This window comes from Gambusia affinis, linkage group LG03 (assembly GCF_019740435.1).
Source record: "Gambusia affinis linkage group LG03, SWU_Gaff_1.0, whole genome shotgun sequence".
In the NCBI taxonomy this organism is placed as follows: domain Eukaryota; kingdom Metazoa; phylum Chordata; class Actinopteri; order Cyprinodontiformes; family Poeciliidae; genus Gambusia; species Gambusia affinis.
This window is the reverse complement of record NC_057870.1, coordinates 12,739,098-12,764,646: the sequence shown is the minus strand read 5'-3', so window position 1 is coordinate 12,764,646 and position 25,549 is coordinate 12,739,098. Positions and strand designations below refer to the sequence as shown.

The window sequence follows — 25,549 nt, the reverse complement described above, 5'->3', positions numbered from 1 at the left end:
TCCAAGCAGACAGTTTTCCATTTGCTTTTTGTTTATTAGTCACCTTCATACACTGCACATGACAATAACATTGGTAAATACTGTAATGGAACTGTTTACAATACATAAAAGTCTTTTTTTTAAAAAAAAAAAAAAAAAAAAGGAAACTCAAGAAAAAAATCTACATGTTAAAAACATCTTCCTTCCTCAAATAAACCAAAGATAATGGCAATAAATATACGCACAGCTTTTTAAACTTCTCTGTCCTTAAGGCATAATCTAATTGCATTAAACAACTGAATCAGAGAAGGGAGTGGGTTGTAAATGAGGGATTCTGGTGCTCCAAGTCGGTGACGTCCCTGATGATGGGATAACAAAATGGTTTCTACCCTATAAATCAAAGGAAGGTTTGAAGTTGTTTCACCTAATGTTCTGGGATTGTAGGAATGGATGCATGCATGAGTGAGAGAACAGGACCTGTGTTTTCCTTAATGATTAGCAGCGTCTAGCATTTGTCACACTCTGTGACATGAGAGATAAACGGGAAGCTCTGACGCAACAAACCGAGTACAGAAAATCTATCTGGACTTTTGTTCCGTTGGCCTTCATAGCGTACCTTGCAAAAGTATTTATGCTCCATTGTTACTTTTCTTTTCTTTTTTTTTTTTTTAATAAAACTAACCACAAACATCAACATATATTACTTGATTTTAATGCGGTAGGTCAACACAAAGTATTATATTTTTGTGAAATGGAAGGAAAACAATACATGTTTCTTAAAATAGTGTCGTGCATTTTAATAAAAACCGGTGCAAAGAGTAAATGGTAACCACCTGTGAGCGTAGTACCACTCTGTGGAAATTTCAATGGTTTGCTAAAACAACATTAGTGTCATTAGTATCTTGACAATCAAGGGACACACTGGGAACAGTCAGGGATCAATTTGTGGAAAGTTTACATCAGGGATTGGTAAGAAAGGACGTTTTTACCATTTACCATCTGTAGACCTAAACTAACTGACTGGACAACAACAGATGTATTTAAAGGGACAGGCGTCAAGTCCCTTGGTACAACAAGAGGAGCTGCAAGGATCAACGACTCAAATGGAAGAATCAGTCGATAGGACAGCTGCTAGACATAAAGTAGAAGATTTTCAGCTGTAATTGTTCAAATATTTCTGTATGTATGCCACATTCTTCACATTAGTATTTGTCAGAAATTATGAAAACCATGTACGGTATCCTAATCCTTCTCCTTCACAATTATGATCTACTTTGTGTTGGTGCTTTATGTTAAATTCCAATAAAGCACAGTTACGTCTGACAACAAAATGTGCTCAAGTCCAAGAGGTGTAAATAATCTTGCAAGGCACAGTAGAAATCAGAGCAATAAACAGAAACAGATCGTTTCAGGTACCTTCACTTGTGGTGCAGGAAAGAGTGATATGAAGCCATGAAATCTAAAATAAAAAGTGCAAACTGAAAGAAATTCAAAAATCAAGCTTGTGCCAACAACAGCAGCAGGTGACTGCACAACAGAAAATTAAACAGGCAAAAGCTGCGTGCTTTTATATATTCCTTCATACCTTGCACTCTGGTGGCCTTCATGCAGTTTGTACTACAGCCATTCATGTTTACACATTCATTCATCAACTCTGTGGTTTAACATTTCACTCCAGCGTCGCAGAGAAAGCAGAAATGTCGCAGTGTTAAAGTGTTCAAAGATCTGACCTGTGCTACATAGCAACCTTGTACAGTAGACGGATACAGTACCAGGGGAACTCAAAAGAACACATCCCATATTTCTCATTACCAGGTACAGGCTCGTTGATCTCATAGTTAATGCGTTAAAATAAAAAGAAAAAGATATATTAAAACAAGGCAAACCAGAGCAGAACAGTTGAGTCAGCAGTTATGATTATGTTTGTTACCAGTCAGGGAAATGGAAAACACTTCACAGCAGCAGCTGACCTTTTTGTGTCTGTAAACTAATATCAGGGTCACATTGCGTCTGCCAGGAGGAGGGAGCTCTGAAACAGAAGTGTGTCTCCTGCCATAGGAGGAATCCACCACTTTACTGCTCTTCCCATTACATATGCTTTCCTCTATGTTCAAGATTTTGTACCAAAGTTTTTATTTGTTAGTGTGATTATTTACCTAATCATCATAGCACTTACTGTCATGACAATATTCTATAAATGCCTCACATTTTGCCACTCTGGTGGCGAAGTAAACTCACAGCGGATGAAGACAGCGGGTTTAAGTTTGTGAGGGATAAGGGGGCTAGTGGTTTTTTGGGGGAGGGGAGGGGTTACTGGATTTGGCAGGTCGTGGAGGAGGTCGCCTGGCAGCACATGCAGGTCGGGTTGACTGATTTGGGCGGGATCAGATCCAGGTCCTCGTCGTCTGGGATCTCGTCGAGGCGGTAGCCGTCTTTCAGCAGCTGGATGTTCAGATCCTGATTGATTTGCTGAGGAGAGAGAGGAGCAGATGAGTCTGTAAAGAACTGGATCCCTTCAGAGACAAAGAGGAGTGTTTGCTGTCTTTACCATACACGAAAAGTATGTAATTTTAATATTACAACCTTTTTGTTGTTCAAATCTGAGATTGTATCTAGATGATGTTTTAGATACTTTACAATGAGGTCATAAACAAACATTTTCAAAATAAAATGTGGGAAATCAAGTTTTATGTTAATGGAGATCAGAGCAGATAGAGGTAGCGAAAAGATAATCACATGTCTCTGGATAATGTTTACAAAAAGAACAGGAGATTCTGATGTCAGGTTTGTATTTTTGACAAAAAAAATGTTTGGTTGAATACATAACAATAAAAAAACCTTTGACTTCATTAATGAAAATTAATTTCTGGAGAAGGTGGCATGTTTTTTACCCAATTTGGATTATGTACAAATGCGCTCTAATATTATACAAAGGATGTAGAAGAAACCACATTTTTTTGATATACAGATCAAATATAGCTAATGTAATTGAGATCTGGTCAAGGTACAAATGTGTTTTTGATCATTTTTAAAAAACATTTTTTGCTGAGTGACAATTTAAACTTTTAGATTGAAATTGTATCATTAAAGAACGGCTTCTGAAAGCTTCATACGATGGGTTACACAAGGGAGCTAATCATTAGTAATAATCTGTAAAAAAAAAAAAAGTGTTTTAAACCTTTTCACCACGACACAAACATTAAAATAGGCAACTAATTGCTATGTTTCATCAGAGAGATGGTGGTTGACACTATCACTTTTTAGACATTAGTAAGACAAAAATCCAGGCATGTCTTTGCATCTGAGTCTTCTTAAATTTATAAGCTGATCAGAGTGAGGACAAAATCTGGGTTACAAAATCTGGTTGTTATGCTGATAATAATTACAGTTAATCCAAGAATAAATAAACATTACAACAGAATCTAATCTGGATCTCTTTTCTACACATACTTAGTCAAACTTTCAGCCCAACGTTCAATCTTTGTGGAAAACAGATTTGCTAATGTGAGGTTGTTTGAAAGATGATTTTAAGCCCTTACAGTTCGTCCACTGTGGAAAACAACATATTCTGTAAAACCCTACATGAAGAAGAGACCCAACCGAGTGGATATTACTGCTTTGAAACACTCTCACTGATTTGTTGATTACTGAAGCTGGAACAATGTCGAAAAGCTAAGACTGTCCATTCTTATGAATTAGTCTAGTAAAACATAAAAGTGGTAACCATGGCGCTCTCACAGATGGCTGCAGGCATCGCTGCCGGGATCTTTGTCTTGATCATGACAACTAATGCCCTGGTTTGATTTTTTGTGCTCATAAGGTGTCCTTGTTTCCATGAAAGCTGGAAGCAAAGTGTTTTGTAAAGAAACATCTGTGTGCTTCAATAAAGAGTTCCCATCAGAAATAACGCTAAATACACCAGATTTGTGGTGCATTTAGCATCTATGCACCACAAATCTGGAACAAACTTCCAGAAAACTGTAAAACAGCTGAAACACTGGCTTCCTTTAAATCTCAACTAAAAACCCACCTATTTAGGATTGTATTTGAATCGTAATCAATTACAAATTTAATGACGGAACCTGACTTAATGTTGTGTTTTGATTATTGATTCTATGTTGCATTGTGTTTTTGTATCTGATATGATGTAAAACACTTTGAAATGCCTTGCTGCTGAAATGTGCTATACAAATAAAATTTGATTGATTGATTGACTGATTATCATCAAGCATGAATCACTGTTAGGACTTAGAATTTTAATTATAGATTTTAACTCTTTATTTTCACAGGGTCAAATGATACTAAAGCAAACATATGTGAGTTTATTAAAAATAAACACATGCAGGTGTATATGCATATACCTGACTATGTTTTTGTCAAACTGGTTCAACCTGAACCTCAAAGGCATTCATTTTCGGATGGCCATTCCATATGCTTAATATTTGCATGTTTTATCTATTCAATAGCCACTTTTAAAATTGCTTGGGATACTTTTTCCTGTTGGAAAACCCAGTCTTTTCTAAATTTCAACCATCTGACCCCAATGACAACCATCAGATGAAATAAAAACAGTTAAAAGCAGCTCAGGAACCATCGAGGCTCAAGCAAACCGTGAACTGGAAACTGCTGGTTTCATTGTCTAAATGGGGCCAGCTTTACATTATTATGAACTAAAAAGGTGTTGGTCAAAAAAACTCCTGTTTAAACATCAACATCTTCAATCTTAGCTGAAGTTTGCCCTGCTGCATAGAAAGTCAAGAGCTTTCTGAAAAAAAAAAAAAAAAAGATTATGAGATGAAACAAAAGTTTGGCCACAGGGACAAGTATGCACAAACAAATCATTAAGGCACAAAATTGATTTGTCTTTGATCAGTGTATGTAAGTTTCTCCCAGGTCTTTATTATCACTCATACTTTGAGAGTTACAATAGAAATTCAGTATCAACAGGCGCACTGGGTTACAATGTTTGTATTCCTCATCTCTTATTCGCACAGCAAGAAGTCAGTGTAAATATATCAGCACCCAGATGGAAAACCAGATGTAAAGGGATTGCATTTAGGATTCCTCTGAGAAATGAACATGTTCTCCCCGTAATGCCAGCTGCATGTTCCTTCAAAAACAAAATGTGCAGAAACTGAGGAAAAAGCATTTTATGGCATTTACATCTTGCTTTACGCTTCAAGCACTTTTTTTTATGTGCAGGCGCACCTGCGGTTTAATCATGCGCTTGCAGTGAGAGGACACCTACATAATTAGCATGGATATGGAGGATGGGCTTAAATAAGCTTGCCTGAAGACTGGCTTATAAAGGCATCATGCTTTCCTTCCTGACAACCGTGAAGAATGGAGGCAAAGGAACGAGGAATGGAAGAGTATTAAATAGTAAGTAGGAGGAAAGGAAGTAGAGAGCACCGCAGTCGTCTCACCTCTGCAGAAGAATATCCAGACGACGAGTATCTAGACATGTCGAAATCATCGTCACTGCAGTACAGAGATACATGTTAGCAGTTCTTTTTCTGGATCCTCAAAAGTGTGCACACAAAAAACAAGGCATGTTTACGTCATCTTACCTGTCGGTATCTAAGGCCACCAGGGGCTTTTCGTCTGGGCTCTGGTCTAAAGATGAATAACCTTTATTGGGTACTACCAACCTGCGGTGGAGTGAAAAAAGGGGAACGGGAGGAGCAGTAAGAACATGACAAGCAGAGTTGATGAGAGAGTCATAAAGACTGGCCCAGAGGCTCAGCTACAGCTGTACTACAGGAACAACGGAAGCATGGAAGAAGTCTGCTTACTGACTCAAACATTACAAACCCCAAATCAATATAGCTATTTTTGAAGACAAATGAACTGAGAGAAGTAAAGCAAGCTTTGAATACTCAGACATGGTTTGAGTAATCTAGACAGGAGTGTTTTTTTTACTGATTTCTTCCACAAACCTTCAACCACAGCGCTAATAGCTTACCGTGTTCTGGCCATGACGTTGTTCTTCTTGGGCTGCTGGTTAACCGGACTACCTACAGTGTTGTTGTTCTTTAATGAGCCCTTCCTGGCCAGGTCTCTTTGTTTCTCTGCACATGAGATAGGACCAGATTAATAAGAAAGCAACATTACGGCTGACCTTCCCTCCATCCGGGACTTGTTCGGGTCTAAAGGCAGGAACGAGGAGGGCAGCCAAAATGTTTATTACATTTTATTACATTACATTTATTCCACAAAAACGCTGACTGTTTGGAAATCATCAACAGTCAGGATCTGCAAATTGAAGAAACAAAATAATTCACAGCTATTTGTTAATTAAGGGATGTCATATTAATGTCATGTTAAACACATATGGAAGCAGAAATCCAACTAATTAACCTATTAGTCAGCAGCTTGTTTGAGTTCAAGTGTTTGAACTGACATAACTTACAGCACTACCAAGTAGAGTTTGTATCTGTATTGGTCTTTCTGTTGTTCTGGGAATGTAGGCACAAATTTGCTGTGAGAGCTTTAACCCACTATGAATCATGTTTTCCTTTGAGATTATTGCTCCTCTTGCTCCAGTTTAATAAACCAAAAATGAATACAATGTGCAATAAACCTGTTTTCTTCAAAAGCAAACCGAGTGGAGTTTGTTAGTTTTTCTCAAGTCTTTTGAACCAAATTTAATATTTAACAAAATTGTGTTAAACGGCATATTTACATGCGTATTAATCAGAATATTACATATCTTATGCTGCTTTTATACAGTTTTATTTTAAATATTTTTGGGAATGTGGTGATGCAATGAGATTTGGTATATATTTAAATTTAAATGCTAATCTAATTACAAGAAATATTGACCATTTGAAACCAAAGTCTGACACCAGATATCCTTCTCGTTGTTGAGGCCAGCAGCATAATAATAACAAGATTTAGTAATCATGTGTTTCTTTCAGATAAATGAAATCTTTTTCTACAGTTGGTTTTAAGTTTCTTAGTGACTCTTTAGGTTCATACACAACAAGGTCAGTTTATGCTACAATTATATTATCTGTATGTCAAAGTTCTGCAGAGGTTCTGCAAAACCAGGAAGAGAACTAGAACATGCAGGATGCTGACATTGTTCTTTGTAATTGTACTTCCTAATTTATTCTCCTCCCATGTTCTCTCAGGCGTCGTCAGATTCTTCTGATTGTTGACGTTTTTGTTCTTGTTTGTGTCTTTGTTCACTGTTCAGACTTCACTTTGGTTTTCTTGCTGTTGGGACTTCCACCACTGTACGCATCACTGTGTTTTACTTGCTTACAAGCTTTTAAAAAACTTCCAGCCCACCATTCTCCTGGATCTAGTCACATGACAGATAATGACATTGCTGGACTCTGTCCAGGGTGCTGAAACTAAGTGAGTTATTTTTGTCATCTTTTATTTTGGTAGATCTGCTGAGGGACTGCTTGGATGAAGGGAACTCACAGCTGACATTTTGTAGTGGATTAAAAACCAAATGATTACACAAATACTTGACATAATAATCCATACTGGAAACGTTCAGTCACTTCAGACCTAAATGAGTAACAATTAAATTAAAAACTTCAAATCTTTTAATCAGATTTATTGAATTGTTGTGCATTTTACACATATTTGCTGATTCCTACATTAACATATATTTCTTACCTATTTTCATCTGGAGGGGTGAGGGCTTATAGTTGATAGTAACAGCTTCTCCTTCTCTGGTGTCGGACTCTGCCTCCGAGGCAGTGGAAGAAGCCGGGTCCTGGATTGAACAGAAACCCCACCAGAGGCAGAAAGATGAGCACAAATACATAATTCTGATCCTAACATTAATTATTCATATCTTTTTGTCCACCATGAAGACAATATGCTAGGATACATAGCGATTTTAAGTACTTTTTGATCATGTAAATTAAAAAAGAAAATGTAATAGACTTAAAAAAACAAAAAGAACGGTGCTACAATTCCTTCAATGGGTGCTGGTTTCTCTATGTCGTGCATAGGGTTTCATACTTTCAGTAAAACAAAGGTCACAGTTGTAATAAAAACAAGCTGCCAAAACCAACTAGGAACATTATGAACAACTTGATGGAAAATGCCATTATGTTATGTGGCAAATACAACACAATCTATATAAAGTGTATTCAGAGGGTCAACTTGAAACAATTCAGATTCTATTTGCCATTTAACAAACAAAATTGCTGACCAGCATGTTAACTTCACCAGGGACAACATTGCCTTGGAGCTGGGCAGGGGAGGCCACCATGCAGGTTTATATTGTTGCTATATCTTAACAAACTGATTGAACTAAGAAACCTTCATCTATCATTAAACTCAGTACTAGATAGATGTCAAAATATTCTTGTAAATAATAACACTATTACTACTAATAAACATAACAATGATAATGATGATGGTGGTGATAATAATAACTGATCATCTTAATATCTGATTCATTAAAGTAAAAACACAAAATATGGGATAAAATAAATACGCAAAAGAAACATTGCCATTGAATGTTACATATATAATAAAAGATGAAAAAAGTACATTTTCTTTGACCTCGTGACAAAATTACAAGTTTTTTCAGAGAGCAAGAAGCCCTATGCACGCCCCAGATATATTATTATTATTATTATTATTATTATTATTATTATTATTATTATTATTATTATTATTATTATTATTAATTCAGTTCGAATAAAACATGTATTGTACAGAAGGGAGAGAACAGCTCCGATTCAGTGATCATATGGGATCCGGTGATTAATGGAAGTCCGTGGACGCCTACAGAGAAAAGATCAGATTGCCGAGAGTCTCGTCTGGTTGGAGCTGGGCAGTGGAGGCCGCCCTGCAGGCTGCAGTATCCTGGGGCTCCGCTACAGGCCACAGAGCGCTCCGCTGTAGCAAGCTACCCCGAATTACAACGAAAGGCGTGGGTTTGATTTGATGCAGGCAACAAACAAACGATCCCGATTTAATCTAGTCAAAGTGAAGCGAGAGGCGTCGAAGAAAGAGCAACCTGCTGCTGATGCTGATGATGTAGCAGCAGCAGCAGCAGCAGCGGAGACTCGGGACGGGATGCTTGTTTACGCCAGACATGACGGATGCTGCGCAGGAGACAGGACGTTGCCTGCGTGACATAGAGGAACAAGGATTCCTCTTTTTGAACACGTCAGCCACATCTGTGTTCAAAACCTTTTATATAGGCCTATATATATAGCCATGTACCATAGTACCTGTTAAAAACTTGCAGAGACTCAAACTACATCAGCAGAACTCTCGGTGTGTGATGGACTGGGTACAGGCCTCATTTGATTCACATCCTCTAATCTAATTGTATGTTATCTGAAAATATGAACGTGACAGACTTTATCTCCAGGCAACGTAAAGCAGACCCCAGGGACTCACCAGCGGCTGCATCTCGGACTGCATCTCTGCCTCCTGCACCGCGCTCGGTACCTGGAATCTGTCTATTTCCTCCATCATGTTGGCGATGTTCAGGTTTTCTTTCCTTCTCCTTTAAACAATCCGATCGCTTCACCGCGTGATCACCAGGACGGCGTTCAGCCTCAGAACCGGATCAATCCAAGTGGTTCTCCGGTGCCGAGCTTCATCCCAGCTGACTCTGTGTCGACGGTGGTCTGACTGGTGTGGTGACGGCGACTCCACCACCCACTTCCGGGGACGGGTATCCCAAGCTGCGGTCCGTGGACCCAAGTCAGGTCTTATTTAGAAAATGACATGGTCTTCCGGGGAAAAAAAGAAGAAAAAAAAAAGGCTGGCACAGTTTAAAAACTATAAAATGTCCATAATTCACAGACCCAAAACAACAACAAAAAAAGTATATTTAATTTTGCACTGATTAGGGTGAACAAAAATAAATAAATTCAGTTAGTAGAACTTGTGTGCTGAAAACATTGGATAGAAAGGCAACATGACTGGATTTTCCTTTATACTTTTAAATTTACACAAACAATGAAGAGTCAAAGTTAATAACACTAATGTGTAATCTATGTTAAAATTAATGTTTTACATATAGTTTCTTTGTTTTGCTTCCTAAATAAATTGTGGCCAAAGTGTTGCAGGATCTCTCTCATAAATTAACCCAAAACAAGAAAACAAGCAGATGAAATCAGATTTTACTACAATCTGTTAACTTTCCAATTATGAAGTTTAGTGGTAACATTATCTCCATAATTCAAGCCCAATGGTTTTGTTTGATTATAATTTGCTCGTTTGTGGTGATTCTGAACCACAAAGTCAATTCAAATTAATTCTCTATAATCATGTGTCATAAATTCAACTGTATCAGAAACTTCATTTCTGATACAGTTGCGTAAAGTATTTGATTTGTTATTTTTTGCTCAGACATTACTCATGAGATAGTGCAACTGGAGCTTTGTTTTGTTGCAGTTCAGTAACAAGAGTTGGGTGGAAAGATTTGAGACTTTCATGTGGTTTGCAAAACGATGACTTGGTCCCACCTCTAGTAATTGCCCCTTAACCTAATAAATGGTTGTTTCATCCGAGGAGTCAACAAACAATATCAAGCGTTTGCAATAACTTGTGGACGCTGAAGTCTTTTGCATTGCTGTGGAAGGATTTGGTTCACTCCACTTGTAGAATTGTTGAAGTTCGGTCAGAATGGACGTTTTAGAAGCGGAAGGGACATTTTTAGAATTAAACCACAGGATTTCAGTCAAATTTGAGTTCAGAGTTTGACTAAGTCTGTGGAAGCCTTCACTTTAGTTATTTTTTATTTTATCTTGGTCCGTTCAGAGGTGGACTTGCTGTTGTGGTTTGAATTACAGCCCTGCTGGATACCTGAACTTGGCTGGAGCTCAGGGTCACAAACTGATGAGGAGAAACTTTCTGGTGCAGAACAGAATTCATAGTTTCATTGATTATGGCGAGTTGTCCAAATGCTGATGCAGGTATGCAGCCCAAACCAACACACACACACATACACACACGCAGACACGCCCACACACACACCACCACAATGTTCGACTGTTGATGTGTAGACGTTCTTTTTCTAAAATGCTGTTTTACTTTTAGACTAGTGTTAATTGGATGAACAGTTTCCAAAAAGTTGCACTTTTTCCTTTCCATACACAGAATACTTTCCCAGAAGTTATGAGATACTAAAGGTGTTTTGTCTTTGGCTAATTGGAGATGGTCTTTAATGTTCTGTTTGATCAGAACTGGTTTTGGCCTTGATATTTAATCCTGGATTCAGTTCTGTCCCAGTTTCTTTCGTATTGTTCCATCATTAAGACTGACCTTAGCTGAGGTAAGTTATGCCTGCAGTGCCTTTCCACACTAATGAGCCCACCTGGTACTCACCTCGATGGAGACATCCAGGACAACACTTTTAAGTTGCCAAAAGCAAAACCTAGATGAACAGAAGCAGGTACTTTGTTGCCTTTCATAGCATGAATACTGTAACTTGTCAAATTTTGCTTTACTAAGGTTTTGCATATAAACTGACTTTATGTTGAATTTCCAATTTTCCTTCTCTAACTTGTGAAGCTGCAGCCACAAGCTTTAATGTAGCAAAAACACAGCGCATTACAGTTTAAATTGTAGGCTGTAGGTTTATCCGGCCCCAGTTACATTGTCACTCCTGGATAAAATCCAGTGCAACCAATTGCCCAATAAATAGAGTGCACCTGAGTGTAATATAATCACAGTATAACTAATCACTAATCAACAAAGCACATTTGGAAAACAATGGAGAACAATAGACAGGTCAGTGATAAAGCTATAAAGAAGTTTAAAGCAGGCTTAGATTATGACACTATAGCCCTTAACGTTCACAGATTACTGTTTAAATCGTCACCCAAAAGGTCAGGCAAGGAAAGCAATAAGCCTCCTTGCTAATCACACACTAGTTTGTTTGGGTCTATATTTTTTACATTGATATTTGCAGTTTTAACATAGCAGTGCAAAAGGGTTCAAGAGGTACAATTTTATTAGAAAGACCCCTTAATTGTCATATATTGCAACAAAAGTAAACACTGTTAATTTCATATTTTATTTTTTCCCACCATTATTTACCACCCCTGCTCTATAATTCAAATAGGCAATCTGAATACTTCACCTGTGAAATGTGTAAGTAAAAGGAAAAACATATACTAAGCCGCTTTCGCTCTGAGTCAATTTTCACACTGACTCTTCTGATTTCATATCTTCCCAACTCAGAAACACCAGCAGAGAGCAGCAACAGCATGCTCCACAGCACAAGGGTCCTGGCGCTGCTGCAGTCAACGCCTGCAGTCTCAAATTGAACCAGCAGGTGACAGTAGTACCCTTCGGAAGACAGGGTTGGCAGGTGGCGTACAAGTTAAATTTCAAATTAATGTACGGCAGGGTCGAGCAGGTCTCTACACGTCAGCCTGCTAAATCCAATCAACCCAAAACCTAAGTTCTAGCAACACCCCGTTGCATTAGATCTGACTAGCTCATGTGCTTTTATGTCAAGTTTTGTATGTTTGACAAATGTGATACTCGGGCAAATCATGTGGAATTTAGTGAAATAATGGAAATGTGAATTTGCAAACCAAAAAGGGTGTATTTTTTGCATTCTCCTGCTCGTCTGTCACTTTTACACACTCATCATGTCCCCATGATTTCACCATGTTTTGCATGCTGATGCTTTTCCCATCACCCCTTTACTCAAGCTTATTATATGCTATAATTAGACCTCTGCAGACAAAATGGTCATTCATAGTAAATTACAGTTATTTCAATGTTAAAACAGAATTGCTGTCAAAACACATTTATTGGATGGGTGCTTGGGTTTGTGCCATTGCAGATTTTTTTTCTTCACTAGAAGAGATTAGAGCATTCCGATTCAATTTTCACACACTTAAGAAAGAAACATAGATACCCAGATGAGAAATGCAAATGTATTCATGCCTCCTGAATCGTTCCACATATTTTGACCGTGCTATCATAACTTTCGGTGTATTTCACTGGGTTTTTGAGCCATATAACAACACATGTGGGCACGTGATCGCAAAGAGGAAGGAATTCAGGATTTTTGCAATTTTTGGGAAACACAATGTGTGAAGCAAATAATTGTACACCCATGTGTAATTTATTTTCAGTATCAATCATGAAGGCCTCAGAGGTTTGTTAGAGAACATCAGAGAACAAATAGCATCATGAAGACAAAAAAAGTTACAGGAGGTGTTTAAAGCGGAGTTAGGTTATAAAATAGTATTCCAGGCTTTGGATATATCACAGATCACTGTTCAGTCTGTAATCCAGAAGTGGAAAGAGAATGACACGACTGAAAACTTATAACATAGACATTCACAGAAACAGGTCATGCAAAACAAGCATTGATCAAAAAACAGCAATTATTAGTCCAAACCAAGTCATCATGAAACTCTGGCAAAAGGAAAAGCATAAATTCTGTTTGGAGTCTCCTACATCCTATGTAAGGGAGCCATGGGACATGTGAATAAAGGTGCTGTGTTCCCACACGACATACACAGAACCGCATGGCATTTGCATACAGGCAGGGAGCATGAAAAGCAAAACAATCCTGAAAGAAAATTTGACAGAGCCCTCAAAATACTTTCATTAGCCTGGACTGGAGGCCCACCATCCAGCTGGTGAAACACCTTAAACATACAGTCTAAGTGTTACGGCTGCAGTGGGTCTCTGCCCTTTTTCCTTGCATGGTTCTGGAGATAGGCCTTCTGCAGGTGTTATGTTTTGCCCTGATTGGTGCTCAGCTGCTTTAAAAGCTACCATGCATGCAGCAGACAACAGGCTTTTCCCTCTCCCTCCTCAGAACTCCATTTGGTTTGGTTTGTATCTTCTGGTTCGGTTTTGTTAGGTTTGTTTTGCATCTGCTTATTTCTGGTTGGTTATGGGTTTTGCATCAATCTATTTTGGTTTCTCATTTCAGGTATTCCCTTTTCAGATTTTATTTTTTTAGTATAATTTAATAAATTAAATTTTCAATTAATCAGAAAATCCTTGTCTGGTCTCCTTTAATGTTACCCCACCAAACAAGCCTGGTGGACGTAACGCTAAGCAATATTGAAATAGTTTACAGTAAATCCAGTCTTTGTTTAAGAATGTTCCAGAGTTCAAACTTATATCCAAGAGCAAGACTGTGGCAAGACTTGAAAATTGCAGTTCAAAAATCAATGAAACGTCAATCATTCATTGTGCAAAACCTTCATTGTGAAATACCTTGGAACACTTTCTGCTGTGTTGCACCAAAAGATGGTTCTGCCAAGTTTTGACTCAAAGAGGCTAAATATAAAGTTACAACCCTGAATTTTCCCCCAGCTAGTAAAAAGCCACAGCTTTGTTATGGTCGATAATTAAATCCAAATAACACCCAAAAATGTGTGTTTCTAACACAATAAAACATTTAAAAGTTCAATGAGAATGAATAGCTTTTCAAGGCAGTCTATTCAAGCCAAACACACCTGGGATGGGTCATTAGGAGACACTAAATAACAATCGTATATTAATCATATATTACATAAGACATAAAAAATTAAGCAAACAATCAGTTCCATTTTTGGGGCTCAGAAAACAAATGTTAACATCTGATCCTCTGATGGTCACATTAAAACTAATATACACACAAAAACACACAGCTACAGTCACACAGTGGCAGAGACAAACAGCGCTGATGACGGATGTTGAGCCTGATGTGCATTATGCAACTAGCAGCAGTGAGTATTGAGTTTCAGATTACCGTCTCCTCTTACATCTATTAGTAATCTCTTTGTAATGTCCCTTTCATTATATAACGCCGTGCTGAACGTAGGGAGATGCTTCCATATCAAATACCACAGGGATACAGGGGGAATTTGCAGCTCATACACTGCATGCGTTGACCTCCACATCTCCCTCCCGATAACATCTCTGAATCGACGGTGGCCGGTTTCCATGAATCTGGCTCTGCTGGGCGGTAGCTGGGAACAGAGAAACAGAGAAAGGCTGCCAAAGAGACAAAGATCAAGAGAGTGACTGTCAAGAAGATAAATAAAAGACAAGCAGACAGTCAGCTGTGCAGCTGCCTTTCTGATGAGCAGTTTCCAATCAACAACCCAGGAAAAGCTCACACCATCTGTTTCACCCAGTCTGAGCTATAAACCCTGTTTATCACGCACGTAAAACAGTGTGATAATACATTATAGTATCGCATTCTTTGTTTTCTCAAATGCAGGCTCGCCGGATGCACAGCTAATGCATTGTAATTGCTGTGAACAAACATGACGCAGCTCTTTATTTTAAATCAGTACCGTTGCCATGGGTGTGACATCTGCAGTGTTTTTCATCACAACTGTGGAAATTTGTTAAGTATGTTAAAGATATACATATAGGTGGATTCTGCACATTCATTAGTTTTAGCCTTACTGTGGTTGAAGATACATATAAAGATGCAGATCAGATCATTTTGTTGTAGCAACACTTTGTTAGCATATCTCCATGCATACAATCAGAAGGCATCATGCACCCAAAATCCAAAATGTTTGGATTTTTTTTTTTTTTTTACATATTACTTTGAGCTGTAAAGCTCTGAAGCCAGACAAAGGTCTTACATGAGTTATTTTAACAGTAAAATAAACCCGATGAACTCAGGATTATTTTCTTCTTCCTCCTCCTCTCCCGCTTATTGCTAAATATAGTGCCAGGGTTCTTTTTTGACATTGTGACAAAAACATGTTGCATTGGAACTGTAACACAAAAAACTCACAACTCCGATTGGCTAACCAGCAACCTGCATGTGCAAATTGGAGGTGTGTGTAATTCTCACCATCTGTAAGGCCTACCAGAAAAAAAAAAAAAAAGAGTTTTTACCCCCACATTCTCCTTCTCACAGTCATCCCGGAGAATCTCTGGTCATTTTTAATCTCCTGGGCAAATTCGTCCATATTTTCTGGAAAAATTGTATCAGAGGATAAAGATGAGATCTCTTATGAATACATCCGCAGAGAACACATGACTAGCATCTTTAACAACGGGAAACAAAGCACAAGGTTTCTTCACACAACCTTGTGTTAGAAAAAAAACAACTCCATTTTTCTCTTTTCTCTTTTATAAATGTATTTATTATCACGATATACACATTTTATCCAATGAACTGAAGGTCATGAGGCCTGCTTGTCTAATTAAAAATAACAACTTTTAAGCAGGTTTGAAATACACTATTTTTAAGCCCAAGTTTCTGCAATAATGCTTTTAAAAAAAAATGGATTTGATGTCTTATTCTGGTCATAAATGTTGCACTTTCATTAACCATAAATAATTAAAAATGCTCAGATTTAAAGGTTTGTAAACACAAGTTTTTAAATAATTAAACTATGTAATGCCTTATATGTAGTGAAGTGAGTTTCTGAAATAAATGAACTTTTCAGCAACATTTTAATTTATTAAATATGCCATTTTCTTCTGGAGTTTCTGTCTGTCTAACTAGAACACGATTAAAATAGTTTAAATTTAACTAAAAAATGAATAAATAACAAGAACTCCCAACCCAGCCTGTTTTACACAAGATTGTTCTCCGCTCAGCGCACTTTGTACATTTATACTGCTTCTTTAATACTGTATAGTACTAACATTAGCAGTAAGAAAACATGTTACACCAGTTATACGCTGAAACTACCAAAAACAAATGTGCTCTTGTGTGAACTTTTCAAGATAAACTCAGATGCCCAGTTGGCAGATTTCCCTTCACTCTGACGAAAGCTAATTTTTACTAAAAAGAAGTTTTTTCTTACATTGTTGTTGCTTTGTGTCTTGGAAAATAAAACTTTGGCTTATTTACTGGGAAGAATGAACTGGTATTGGAGGTTTCAGAGGAGATGTTTTTTTTTCCTCCTTTCCACTGAAACTCCTTTGAATCGAGTTTGATTTAGGGGCCGGGGTACAAATTAACCAGAGACGGGAGAAACCGAGAGAAACTCCCTACAGGAGAGAGCTGGGTGGAAGGCGCCGTGTACGTGACTGAAAAGATTTAAAAGGAGAATTGTAGGTGTTAAGTTTCACTTTTCCTCCTCTCACACGCTGATCTCTGAGACTCACACAGATTTTCTGAATAAAATATCTAAAGACAAATGTGTCTTTCTCTGATGGACTCAGTGTATCGCCCTTTATCAAAACACAACAGAATTTCCCTGAACAGCTGCAACATAAATAATTCAATGTGATCAACTGTTCACTGTCGCCACAATCATTTTTAGATGGAAGGAATCACACAAGTTCAGTAACTGGATGCAATCAACCAATTGGCTTAATAAATGGAATGCCACTGAATTATTTAGTAACTGGTTGAATTCTAACTATATGTCTGCATGATTAGACTTATTTGACTATAGCAATATCTCTGTATATAATCTGGGTGTTTTTGTGTAAAACAGCACCATATTTAAAAAAAATCTCTCTTTACTAAGCAAACCTAAAGCAGAAGAGCAAATGATAATATGAAATTCATTCCACTATTACTGCTGGACGCCCATGGGCACAGATATTTTCCAAGTTTCCTGTTATTATATTTGGACACATACTGAATTAAATTATTGCACCATCTGTAGCATGATGTTAATTGTCAGTAAGACGGTATAAGCCATTTATATTCACAAAAGCATTAGAACGACAAAGGGCAGATAAGAATTATGGGCTTCTGCTTGATTAACAACAGGAAGTGGGTCACGGTTCCAAGCAGTGTGTTGAACATTGATTATCTCAGCGCAGGAGGCAGCATGAGGTCAGCTTTTATTTTAGTTCAGACTCTGCTGTTCCTCCAAAGGGCAAAGACTTTAAAGGGAAGAAAGTGTCTGCCAATTCCAGAAGTTTTCTATTTTTTGTCACATTTGAATCCGTTAGATTATCAAACAATTTTTTTTATGTTGGACAAAGTTAACATAAGAGACTACAAAATTCAGTTTTTTTAAGAAAATAAATCTAAATCAAACTGAGCCTATGTGAAAAAGTATCCATCCCCTTGTGAAATTATGAATTAATTGTGATTAACTATATTAGTCTCTTCAGAAACAGGGAACAGTGGAGAATCCTACCAGGACAAGTTCATCTCCTAAAATGAGTCCATGAGGACACGCTTTTAAAATCTACAAGGTCACAAAATAACTCAGGACAAAATCTAGGTGGCTCATTTAAGCTCAGAGATTATTGTTCCAGAAAAAGAATCAGAACGGAATAAAATGTAATTCAAGGGAAACGTTCAGAGAACAAAACTCTGGTCACCAGTTAGAGGACAAAAGTCCACATGAAAAACATCTTAGTCTCTGTTACTTTGGGGAAGATATTCTAGGTATTTTCAGACTGGTGTAATTGACAGAGTCATGCATTCAAGAAAACAAAAAAAAAAAAAAACAAACAATATCAGACCATAAGTTGATGAATGTAAGTGCAGTCACACTTGTGTTATGTTGCAAGACAAAGTTCCAACACACATCTGCGTAATGCCTCCAAAATACACAAAAATTAAAGTTCGTAGAGGCTTTGTCAAATGTCTACGTTAGGTCCAATGAATTCCACTGGATTAAGTTCTGAAATTTTCTCCAGGATGTGCTCGTCTTTTAATGTGGCTGAAATTTGTAAAGTTGTGCAAAGAAGAAGTTTAATCAAAACAAACATGGCTTGATGGCTGGTGCTCCCAGATAATGCAACCACACTGTTATTTTAGGTTGTTGCCTAATAAATGAAATCATCAACAGTGCATTTTGAATTTTTATCGATCTGATATTTAAATTTGCTTGATGACCTGACATGTCAGAATGTCAGCAAGGGGGGCAAAAACTTTCTATAACACTGAAACATGAAACTGTGACACCAGATGTGGACGGTGACAGTAACTCAAAAGTAAAAATACTTTACAATCAATAAAGACAAATACAATAAGACATGTAAAAAACCCAAAAGACTCTTTTCTTTTATTTTACCTTTATTCATTCACGTAAAACTAAAAATAATAATAAAAAAAATACAATATTGCAAGCTGACAACTAGTATGGCTTTGAACGTTTTGATTCATCAGCAGATTAAAAAAGTAATTAATGTTCTTGGAAAAGATCAGATGCTTCCATACAAAAAAAAGAGATGAACAGTGAGTTCAAAATGTTACCAAAATGGTTTCAGTATTGTTAATAATTGGAGCAAATTTTGCTACTAATCATCCCATATACGTTTCACATCCATGAAAGTTTATGTGAGGTTACATTTCGCATATCTCGACTGAGCCCTTTGATGTGTCAAAACAACACCTGTTTTACAAGATAAACACATTCTCTACTGTAAATGCCTGGATGTTTCTTCAGGAGGTTTGTTACAACAGAAATGATATTTTCGTGTAAAAGTGTGTTGTTTTTTTTGTGTTTTTTTTTCCAGTCAGCACTGATGATGCCTGTCTGTAAGTATATTCCTCCGCCTTCATCGGAGCTGGGGAGGAAAAAAAGAGGAAGGCACAGCAGAACAAAAGAAACGGTGTTGTAAGTTTCACTTCTGCAGAGGATTTTAATCCAGTGGGGGCTGGATCAGGGAGAGACTGTCAAGCAGGGCCCTCGAGCTCCTTTCTCCGTCAACAAAACATCAAAGTGTCCTATTTCCAATTCTTCCCCTGAATTTTATCTCCTTTCCTCCAAAATATAAACCAAACTTTATCTCCATCTGTTGTGGATCAGAGACGACCTGCAGCAACGTCTCTGTGCTCCCTGTCTTCTACTTTAAGCCTTGGGTCCCTACCTGTTGTGCGTTTGCTGCTCTGTTGCTTCCATCATTAGCAGTGCAGCTAAAATAAACAACAAAACTGACTGGGGAGCCACATTTTTAACGTTCACTCTCAAAAAATTTCATTACTTTTCAAACAGCCAGCCTTATCAACCCCAGCTCGCCTAGTCCACTTCATTGCACTTTCGCTGTTTCGCCTCCACATCCTCGCCGCCGTCCTGCGTGACGAGATGAAAAAGACTGGCGTAGAGGAGGAGGAGATGGTGATCTGCTTGTGTGGAGCGAGCCAAACTGACTGACAGATGGACAGTCCCAACGACGCACAGAAGAGATAAGAGGATTTGGGCCTTGCTTGTTGTTGTTGCTTTTGGTCTCGCCTCAAATCTTAACTCAGTTAGCTTACTCTGAGCTCCCCCGAATGGCACAGGCGAGATGGGGATGATGGTGGTGCATTGTGTACAGGTTTGTAGCACAAATGGAGAGAGAGAGGAAACAGAAAAGCTTGGGAAGACTTCTCCACCTCCACCATCCTAGCCTGACGTTTGTCCTTGTACCGAGTTCATATTTTCAGGACCTTAGTCAGGCTGCAGTCAGTATGTACTTCTCCTCTGCCCTTGTCTGATCCAGTCTGAGAGCAAAAACTGGCATTTTGTCTTGATGTGAAGGCACCTTGCAGGCTTTGTAGAGGACCACGAAGAGGATGAGGATGAGCAGGCCCACTACAGAGTTGCAAACGATGGCCACAACAGCCCAAAGAGACAGACCCATACTCAGCTCATGCTCCATGCTCAACCCGGGCAGCGGAGACATCAGGCTTCAGGAGCGTCTGAAGTGTCCAACCATTATGTAGTAACGCTCATCTTCCTTGGAAGTAATGTCTAAAAAAAAAAGAAAACATTTTTATAAATAACTATAAATTAAAATAAAAAAATAAATGAAAAAACTCAAGCAGTACCATGCAGAAACACTCATACTTGGTGTTTTTTTTTTGTTTTTTTTTAGATATTGCAACATTATAGCCACAAACTTCAAAATATAATACTGGGATTTTCTGTGACAGAAAACCATAAAGTAAACCATTGTTTGTGTGCATTCAGATTCAGAAACCCTGAATTGATGCTTTATAGAATCACCTTTCACTGCAGTTACAGCTCCAAGTCTCCAGCAGCTTCGCAAACCAAAACAAAGGTTTTCCCCACGCTTCTTGAGAAAATAAGTTAAGTTTAGTCAGGTTGGATGGATCCGAGAGCATTAATCTTCTCTCGGTTGGAATTAAATCAAAGCCAATGTAATGTTCGATCTTGCATTGCATTGATCCAAATCATTCCATTGTAGCTCTGGCTGTATGGTAAGAGTGACTGTACTGCAGAGAAGGCATGACTACTGAAATATTACAACAGCAACCAAAAAGAAAAAAGAAGGAGAAAAAAGAAAACTTCCACTAGAGACCAAGATGTCTAAGCATCTTTGTATTCTTGCAACCAAGACCAATAAGGAAGAGGAAGCAACGTAATTAGTAATCACTTTAACAATGATGTTAAAAGTTGTGTTAAGTTCTTGGTGCAGTGTTCTTCTTATTGTGGGCTCCATCCTTGCCAGGTCCAGTTTTTCTTGTGACCTGGGGTCTGTTCAATGTATCTATGTTAAGATTAGTCATTTTCCCAACTCAGAACCTCCAGCATTGGAAACTTTTCAAATAAGTAACAGTAATTTATCTACCAGACTGATCAGAAAAACTTATCAGAGCAAGACCAAGAGCATGATAAGTTCAAAGAAAGAAAATAAAATACAGGTTTTCTAACAATCTCCACCCCAGTTTCAAGTCCTTTGCAGCTTCTAACCGGTTGTCTTCCGGTATCATCAGGCTTCTATAGTTCTAGTTCTACTGAAGAAAATCATCCCTGCAGCATGATGTTGTTTTTATATTTCATTGTGTGAATAATGTGTTCAGGTAGATGTGCAGTATTGCAATATTGCAGCAGTCATCTCTTGCTGTTCATGAGTGATTTCAAAGTTATTCTTCCCTTTATGGACTTTTCAAGTTGGCTAATAAAGCTCAATTTTGGTCTCATCTGACCTGAGAAATTTTTTTTTCACATAATTACTATGCCTCTCATCTCGCTGGGCGAACTGCGAAAGGGATTTCTTATAGAGGCTTTTTATATTAGCTGTCTTCTAGCCACTACACCAGTTTTGCGAAGTGAATAATAAATAGTTTTGGACACTCAAACTGTGCATCTCTGCAGTCTCTCCTGTTGTTACCTTGGTCCTCTTGACTAATCCACTCCTTAAGTGGGTTTATGCGGAAGATCACGTGCTAGTAGATCTGAAACGTGATATCTTCTAATGATGGATTTAACATTGAAATTTCTATTAATAAAATGATTGAAAAGCATGAATTATTTTATTATCTTCTACTGGTCGATCTGAAAATCCGAAGAAAACACGTTAAACTTTATGGTTGGCAAGCAGTGGAAAAGTTGAAGAAGTGTGAAGACTTTTAAAGGCACTGGGTGGAAGTGACACACTTGGCAACAGTAAACCTGCCTGTCACATGAATGCGCTAAGTCCTCGGGTAAAGATTACTTTCCCTTTAATGGGTTAGTCATGAAGTGCAGGGGCTTTATTCTTAACAGGTACTTTTATATGGAGCAACCTACATTTTGTTTCACGGCTGTAAAAGTAGGTTATATTACCAAGGTTTATTTTTAGAGGGAAAGGTAGTCTTTCAGTGTCAGATACAAACCCCTAAAGAAACTTATAAAATGTAACATAATATTTAATATATGTATAGTCTTTCAGTTTTATATGAGAGTAAGGAAGTTATTAAACCAATGGAGACGTTTTTCTTCATAAATTGTTCTGAATGACAATTTTCAGAAAAAAAACACGTCGGAATACATTTGTTTTGTGGCTGATGTTAAATCGGCAAGTGAGTTGTAAAGGTGAGAAAAAAAAACAATGCAATGACAGAGAAAAAAGGATGGGTGTCAACCAGATTAAAAGTGTGAATATTTCCCTACTTAAGAGTTCAACAGATAAAAAGAAAAAAATCCTGCTCTTCTCCTCGGTTCTCAGCCTTTTCTCTCTGCTCTCCTAATGCATTTCTAATGAGATCTCAGATTCCTTTTTTCCTCCCCAACTGGTGGCAATATTGCCACAGTCCAAGTCGTCTCCTGCTGTTGAGGAGTCATTTCAAAGTTATCCTTCCCTTTATAGGCATTTTATGACCAGGCCAAATAAAGATGGATCACTAAGCTGTACAAGGTGGCAGTGATGCATTTGATCTGCTTGCCAGCTCCCAAACTTGCTCTGTGTTTGGAGCAGATGGGTCCCCTCTCAGGATGCTGGTGGCACTATTGTGGAGGGGAAATTGCCCCCATAATCACTAAGTGACATTACTGTCAGTAAAACTGCCCTCACACTTTGGCAACCTGTTTTTAAAAACATCCTGTAACCCTTTGGACAGAAAACATTAAATATGGAGGAGTTAGCCGTGTTAATTAGAGCCGGTTTGAGGAATGTGACCGATATTAGACATTAGACAGAGGAAGGTGAAGAGGAACAGTGTTCATGTTAGCGTTCAGGTGAGAGAAATCAAATGAGTCTGAGAAATATGTTAGAACAGAGGGCTATTTGCACACTCATTTTAATTTCAAGCAGTCACTGGGCCACGACAAGGCGAGTCCCAGAGTTATTTGTGATCTCAAATTATAGCACCATTGCCAGATGCACACTTCCCAAAGTGATTGTGGCTCATGTTTGAATCATTGAAAGGCTCATTAGCTTCCACTTGCAAGAAAAATAACGCTTTCTTACGAAGCACTGCAAAAGTATTTACACCCCGTGAACTTTCCAACATTTTGTTATGTTACAAACGTCAGTACTATATTGAATATAGTAATAATATATTGTATACCGACACAAATTAGTGCAGTGTGATACAATCTTTATTTTACCCCTGAATCAAATCCAGTTCAAGCTGTTGCCCTCAGACTTCACTTAGTAAACAAAGTTAGACATATACTAATTTCCACTTTTTTTTTTTCTTTTTAGAAACAAAAATTTTATGGCATGTGTTTGTATTCAGACTTCTTTTCTCTCATGGTCAGTAAAAAGAGCCCACGTGTGTAAAATTTAGTCTCGATATAAATCTAGCCGTGCAATAAAAGTCTGAGAGGTTTGTCAGAAAATATTACTGAGCAAACAAAATCACAAAATCTAACTAACAAGCCAGACTGATCAGGAAAGCAGGTGTGGAGACATTTACCAGGTTTAGGTTCTGAAAAAATATTTAATAAATCTGAATTTCACATCATCCAAACCTAAACAGAATACCCACAAAAATGAAGACAAGGCCTCACACCAAAACTGATGGGACAATCTTAATCTTAGCAGCCAAGAGCCTTATAGTCAGTTCATTGGAATATGAATGGTGCTAACATAGTGCAATCCTGGAAGCCTTGATTTAAAGGCTCAAGGATCACAGGATTTAACTGAACCACCTCCAACACGTGTAAACACACTCCCTAAGGCCACAGTCAATACAAAGATAGAACCCAGTGTTATGTAATTACTGTGCTCTGCTGCAGCGACCGTCTGAAACTGGGAATCAAAAACATTGTAATCCAACAAGAGTATGAGATTTAGCCTCAGTGTATGAATAGTGTCACTGTCTGATACAGAACCCTGTTGTGCTCACATGCAAAAAAAAAAAAAAAAAAAAAAAATCCAATGCAAATGCAGCTTGTGTAATGCACCAACGTGCTTGTTTGCTGAACAATGCAAGTGAACTCTGCATGCAAAGACAAACCATGTTCACAGTGACCACATGTAAGGCAGGTTAGTACTTGTGCATATCAATGTGTCACCTGCAGTGAACTACCTGACTTAGGGTTGATATGTGAAGATGATAATTAGGGTGATTGCTTCTGAAAGACAAAATTGAACACATTTTAAATAGTAGGTTTGGTGATATTTAACATGATTGTTAAATAGCATCAGAGACACTGACCAAAGACTGCGTGTTTTAGGGGGTTTAACTTTTCCCATGTGGGTGAAGAGCAGGTGGGTGACCTTGCATCATAGTTACTCTTTCAGAGAACAACTATTTAATAAAGCTGCTAAAGAGAAACTCTGACTAAGTATTGTAAAATATCATTATATTATTTAAAGGGTCAAACTTAGATGACCTTGTGGTTTCATCTCCAGGATAAGAGGACTAATGTCTCAGCCAGATCTAGAGAAACTCATCCATGCATTTATCTTCAGTTGTATTGATTACTGTAACGGCGTCTTCACAAATCAATAAAACAGCTGCAGCTGATCCAGAATGCTGCTGCTCGCGTTCTCACTAAAACCAGGAAGATAGAGCACATAACACCAGTTTTAAAGTCGCTCCATTGGCTCCCGGTAGCTCAAAGAATAGACTTTAAAATATTGTTAGTTTATAAATCACTGAATGGTTTAGCACCACAATACATTAAAGATCTGCTGCTGTTGTATCAACCTTCCAGAACTCTCAGGTCTTCTGGTTCTGGACTGCTCTGCATCCCCAGAACCAGAACCAAACAAGGAGAAGCAGCATTTATCTTCTATGCACCAAAAATCTGGAACAAACTTCCAGAAAACTGTAGAACAGCTGAAACACTGACTTCCTTTAAATCTCGACTAAAAACCCACTTGTTTAGAGTTGTATTTGAAACGTAATCAACTACAAATTTAATAATGGAACCTGACTTAATGTAAAGTTTTGATTGTTGATTCTATGTTGCATGACTTTGTGTTTTTGTGTTTGTTATGATGTAAAGCTCTTTGAAATGCCTTGCTGCTTAAATGTGCTATACAAGTAAAATTTGATTGAATTTGA

The 25,549-nt window shown here is 37.9% G+C and overlaps 1 protein-coding gene across 1 annotated transcript; it reads right to left on the bottom strand.

The window, feature by feature from the left end:
* Nucleotides 1–133: 133 nt before the first annotated feature.
* On the bottom strand, nt 134–9,631 carry fam219ab (family with sequence similarity 219 member Ab). Its single transcript, XM_044111175.1, has 6 exons — nt 9,364–9,631; nt 7,615–7,714; nt 5,945–6,050; nt 5,550–5,630; nt 5,406–5,460; nt 134–2,448 (listed from the first exon to the last, which is right to left on the bottom strand). Exons 1-6 carry the CDS (start codon nt 9,439–9,441, stop codon nt 2,290–2,292), a joined length of 579 nt encoding a protein of 192 aa, XP_043967110.1. The 5' UTR covers nt 9,442–9,631; the 3' UTR covers nt 134–2,289.
* Nucleotides 9,632–25,549: the final 15,918 nt, after the last annotated feature.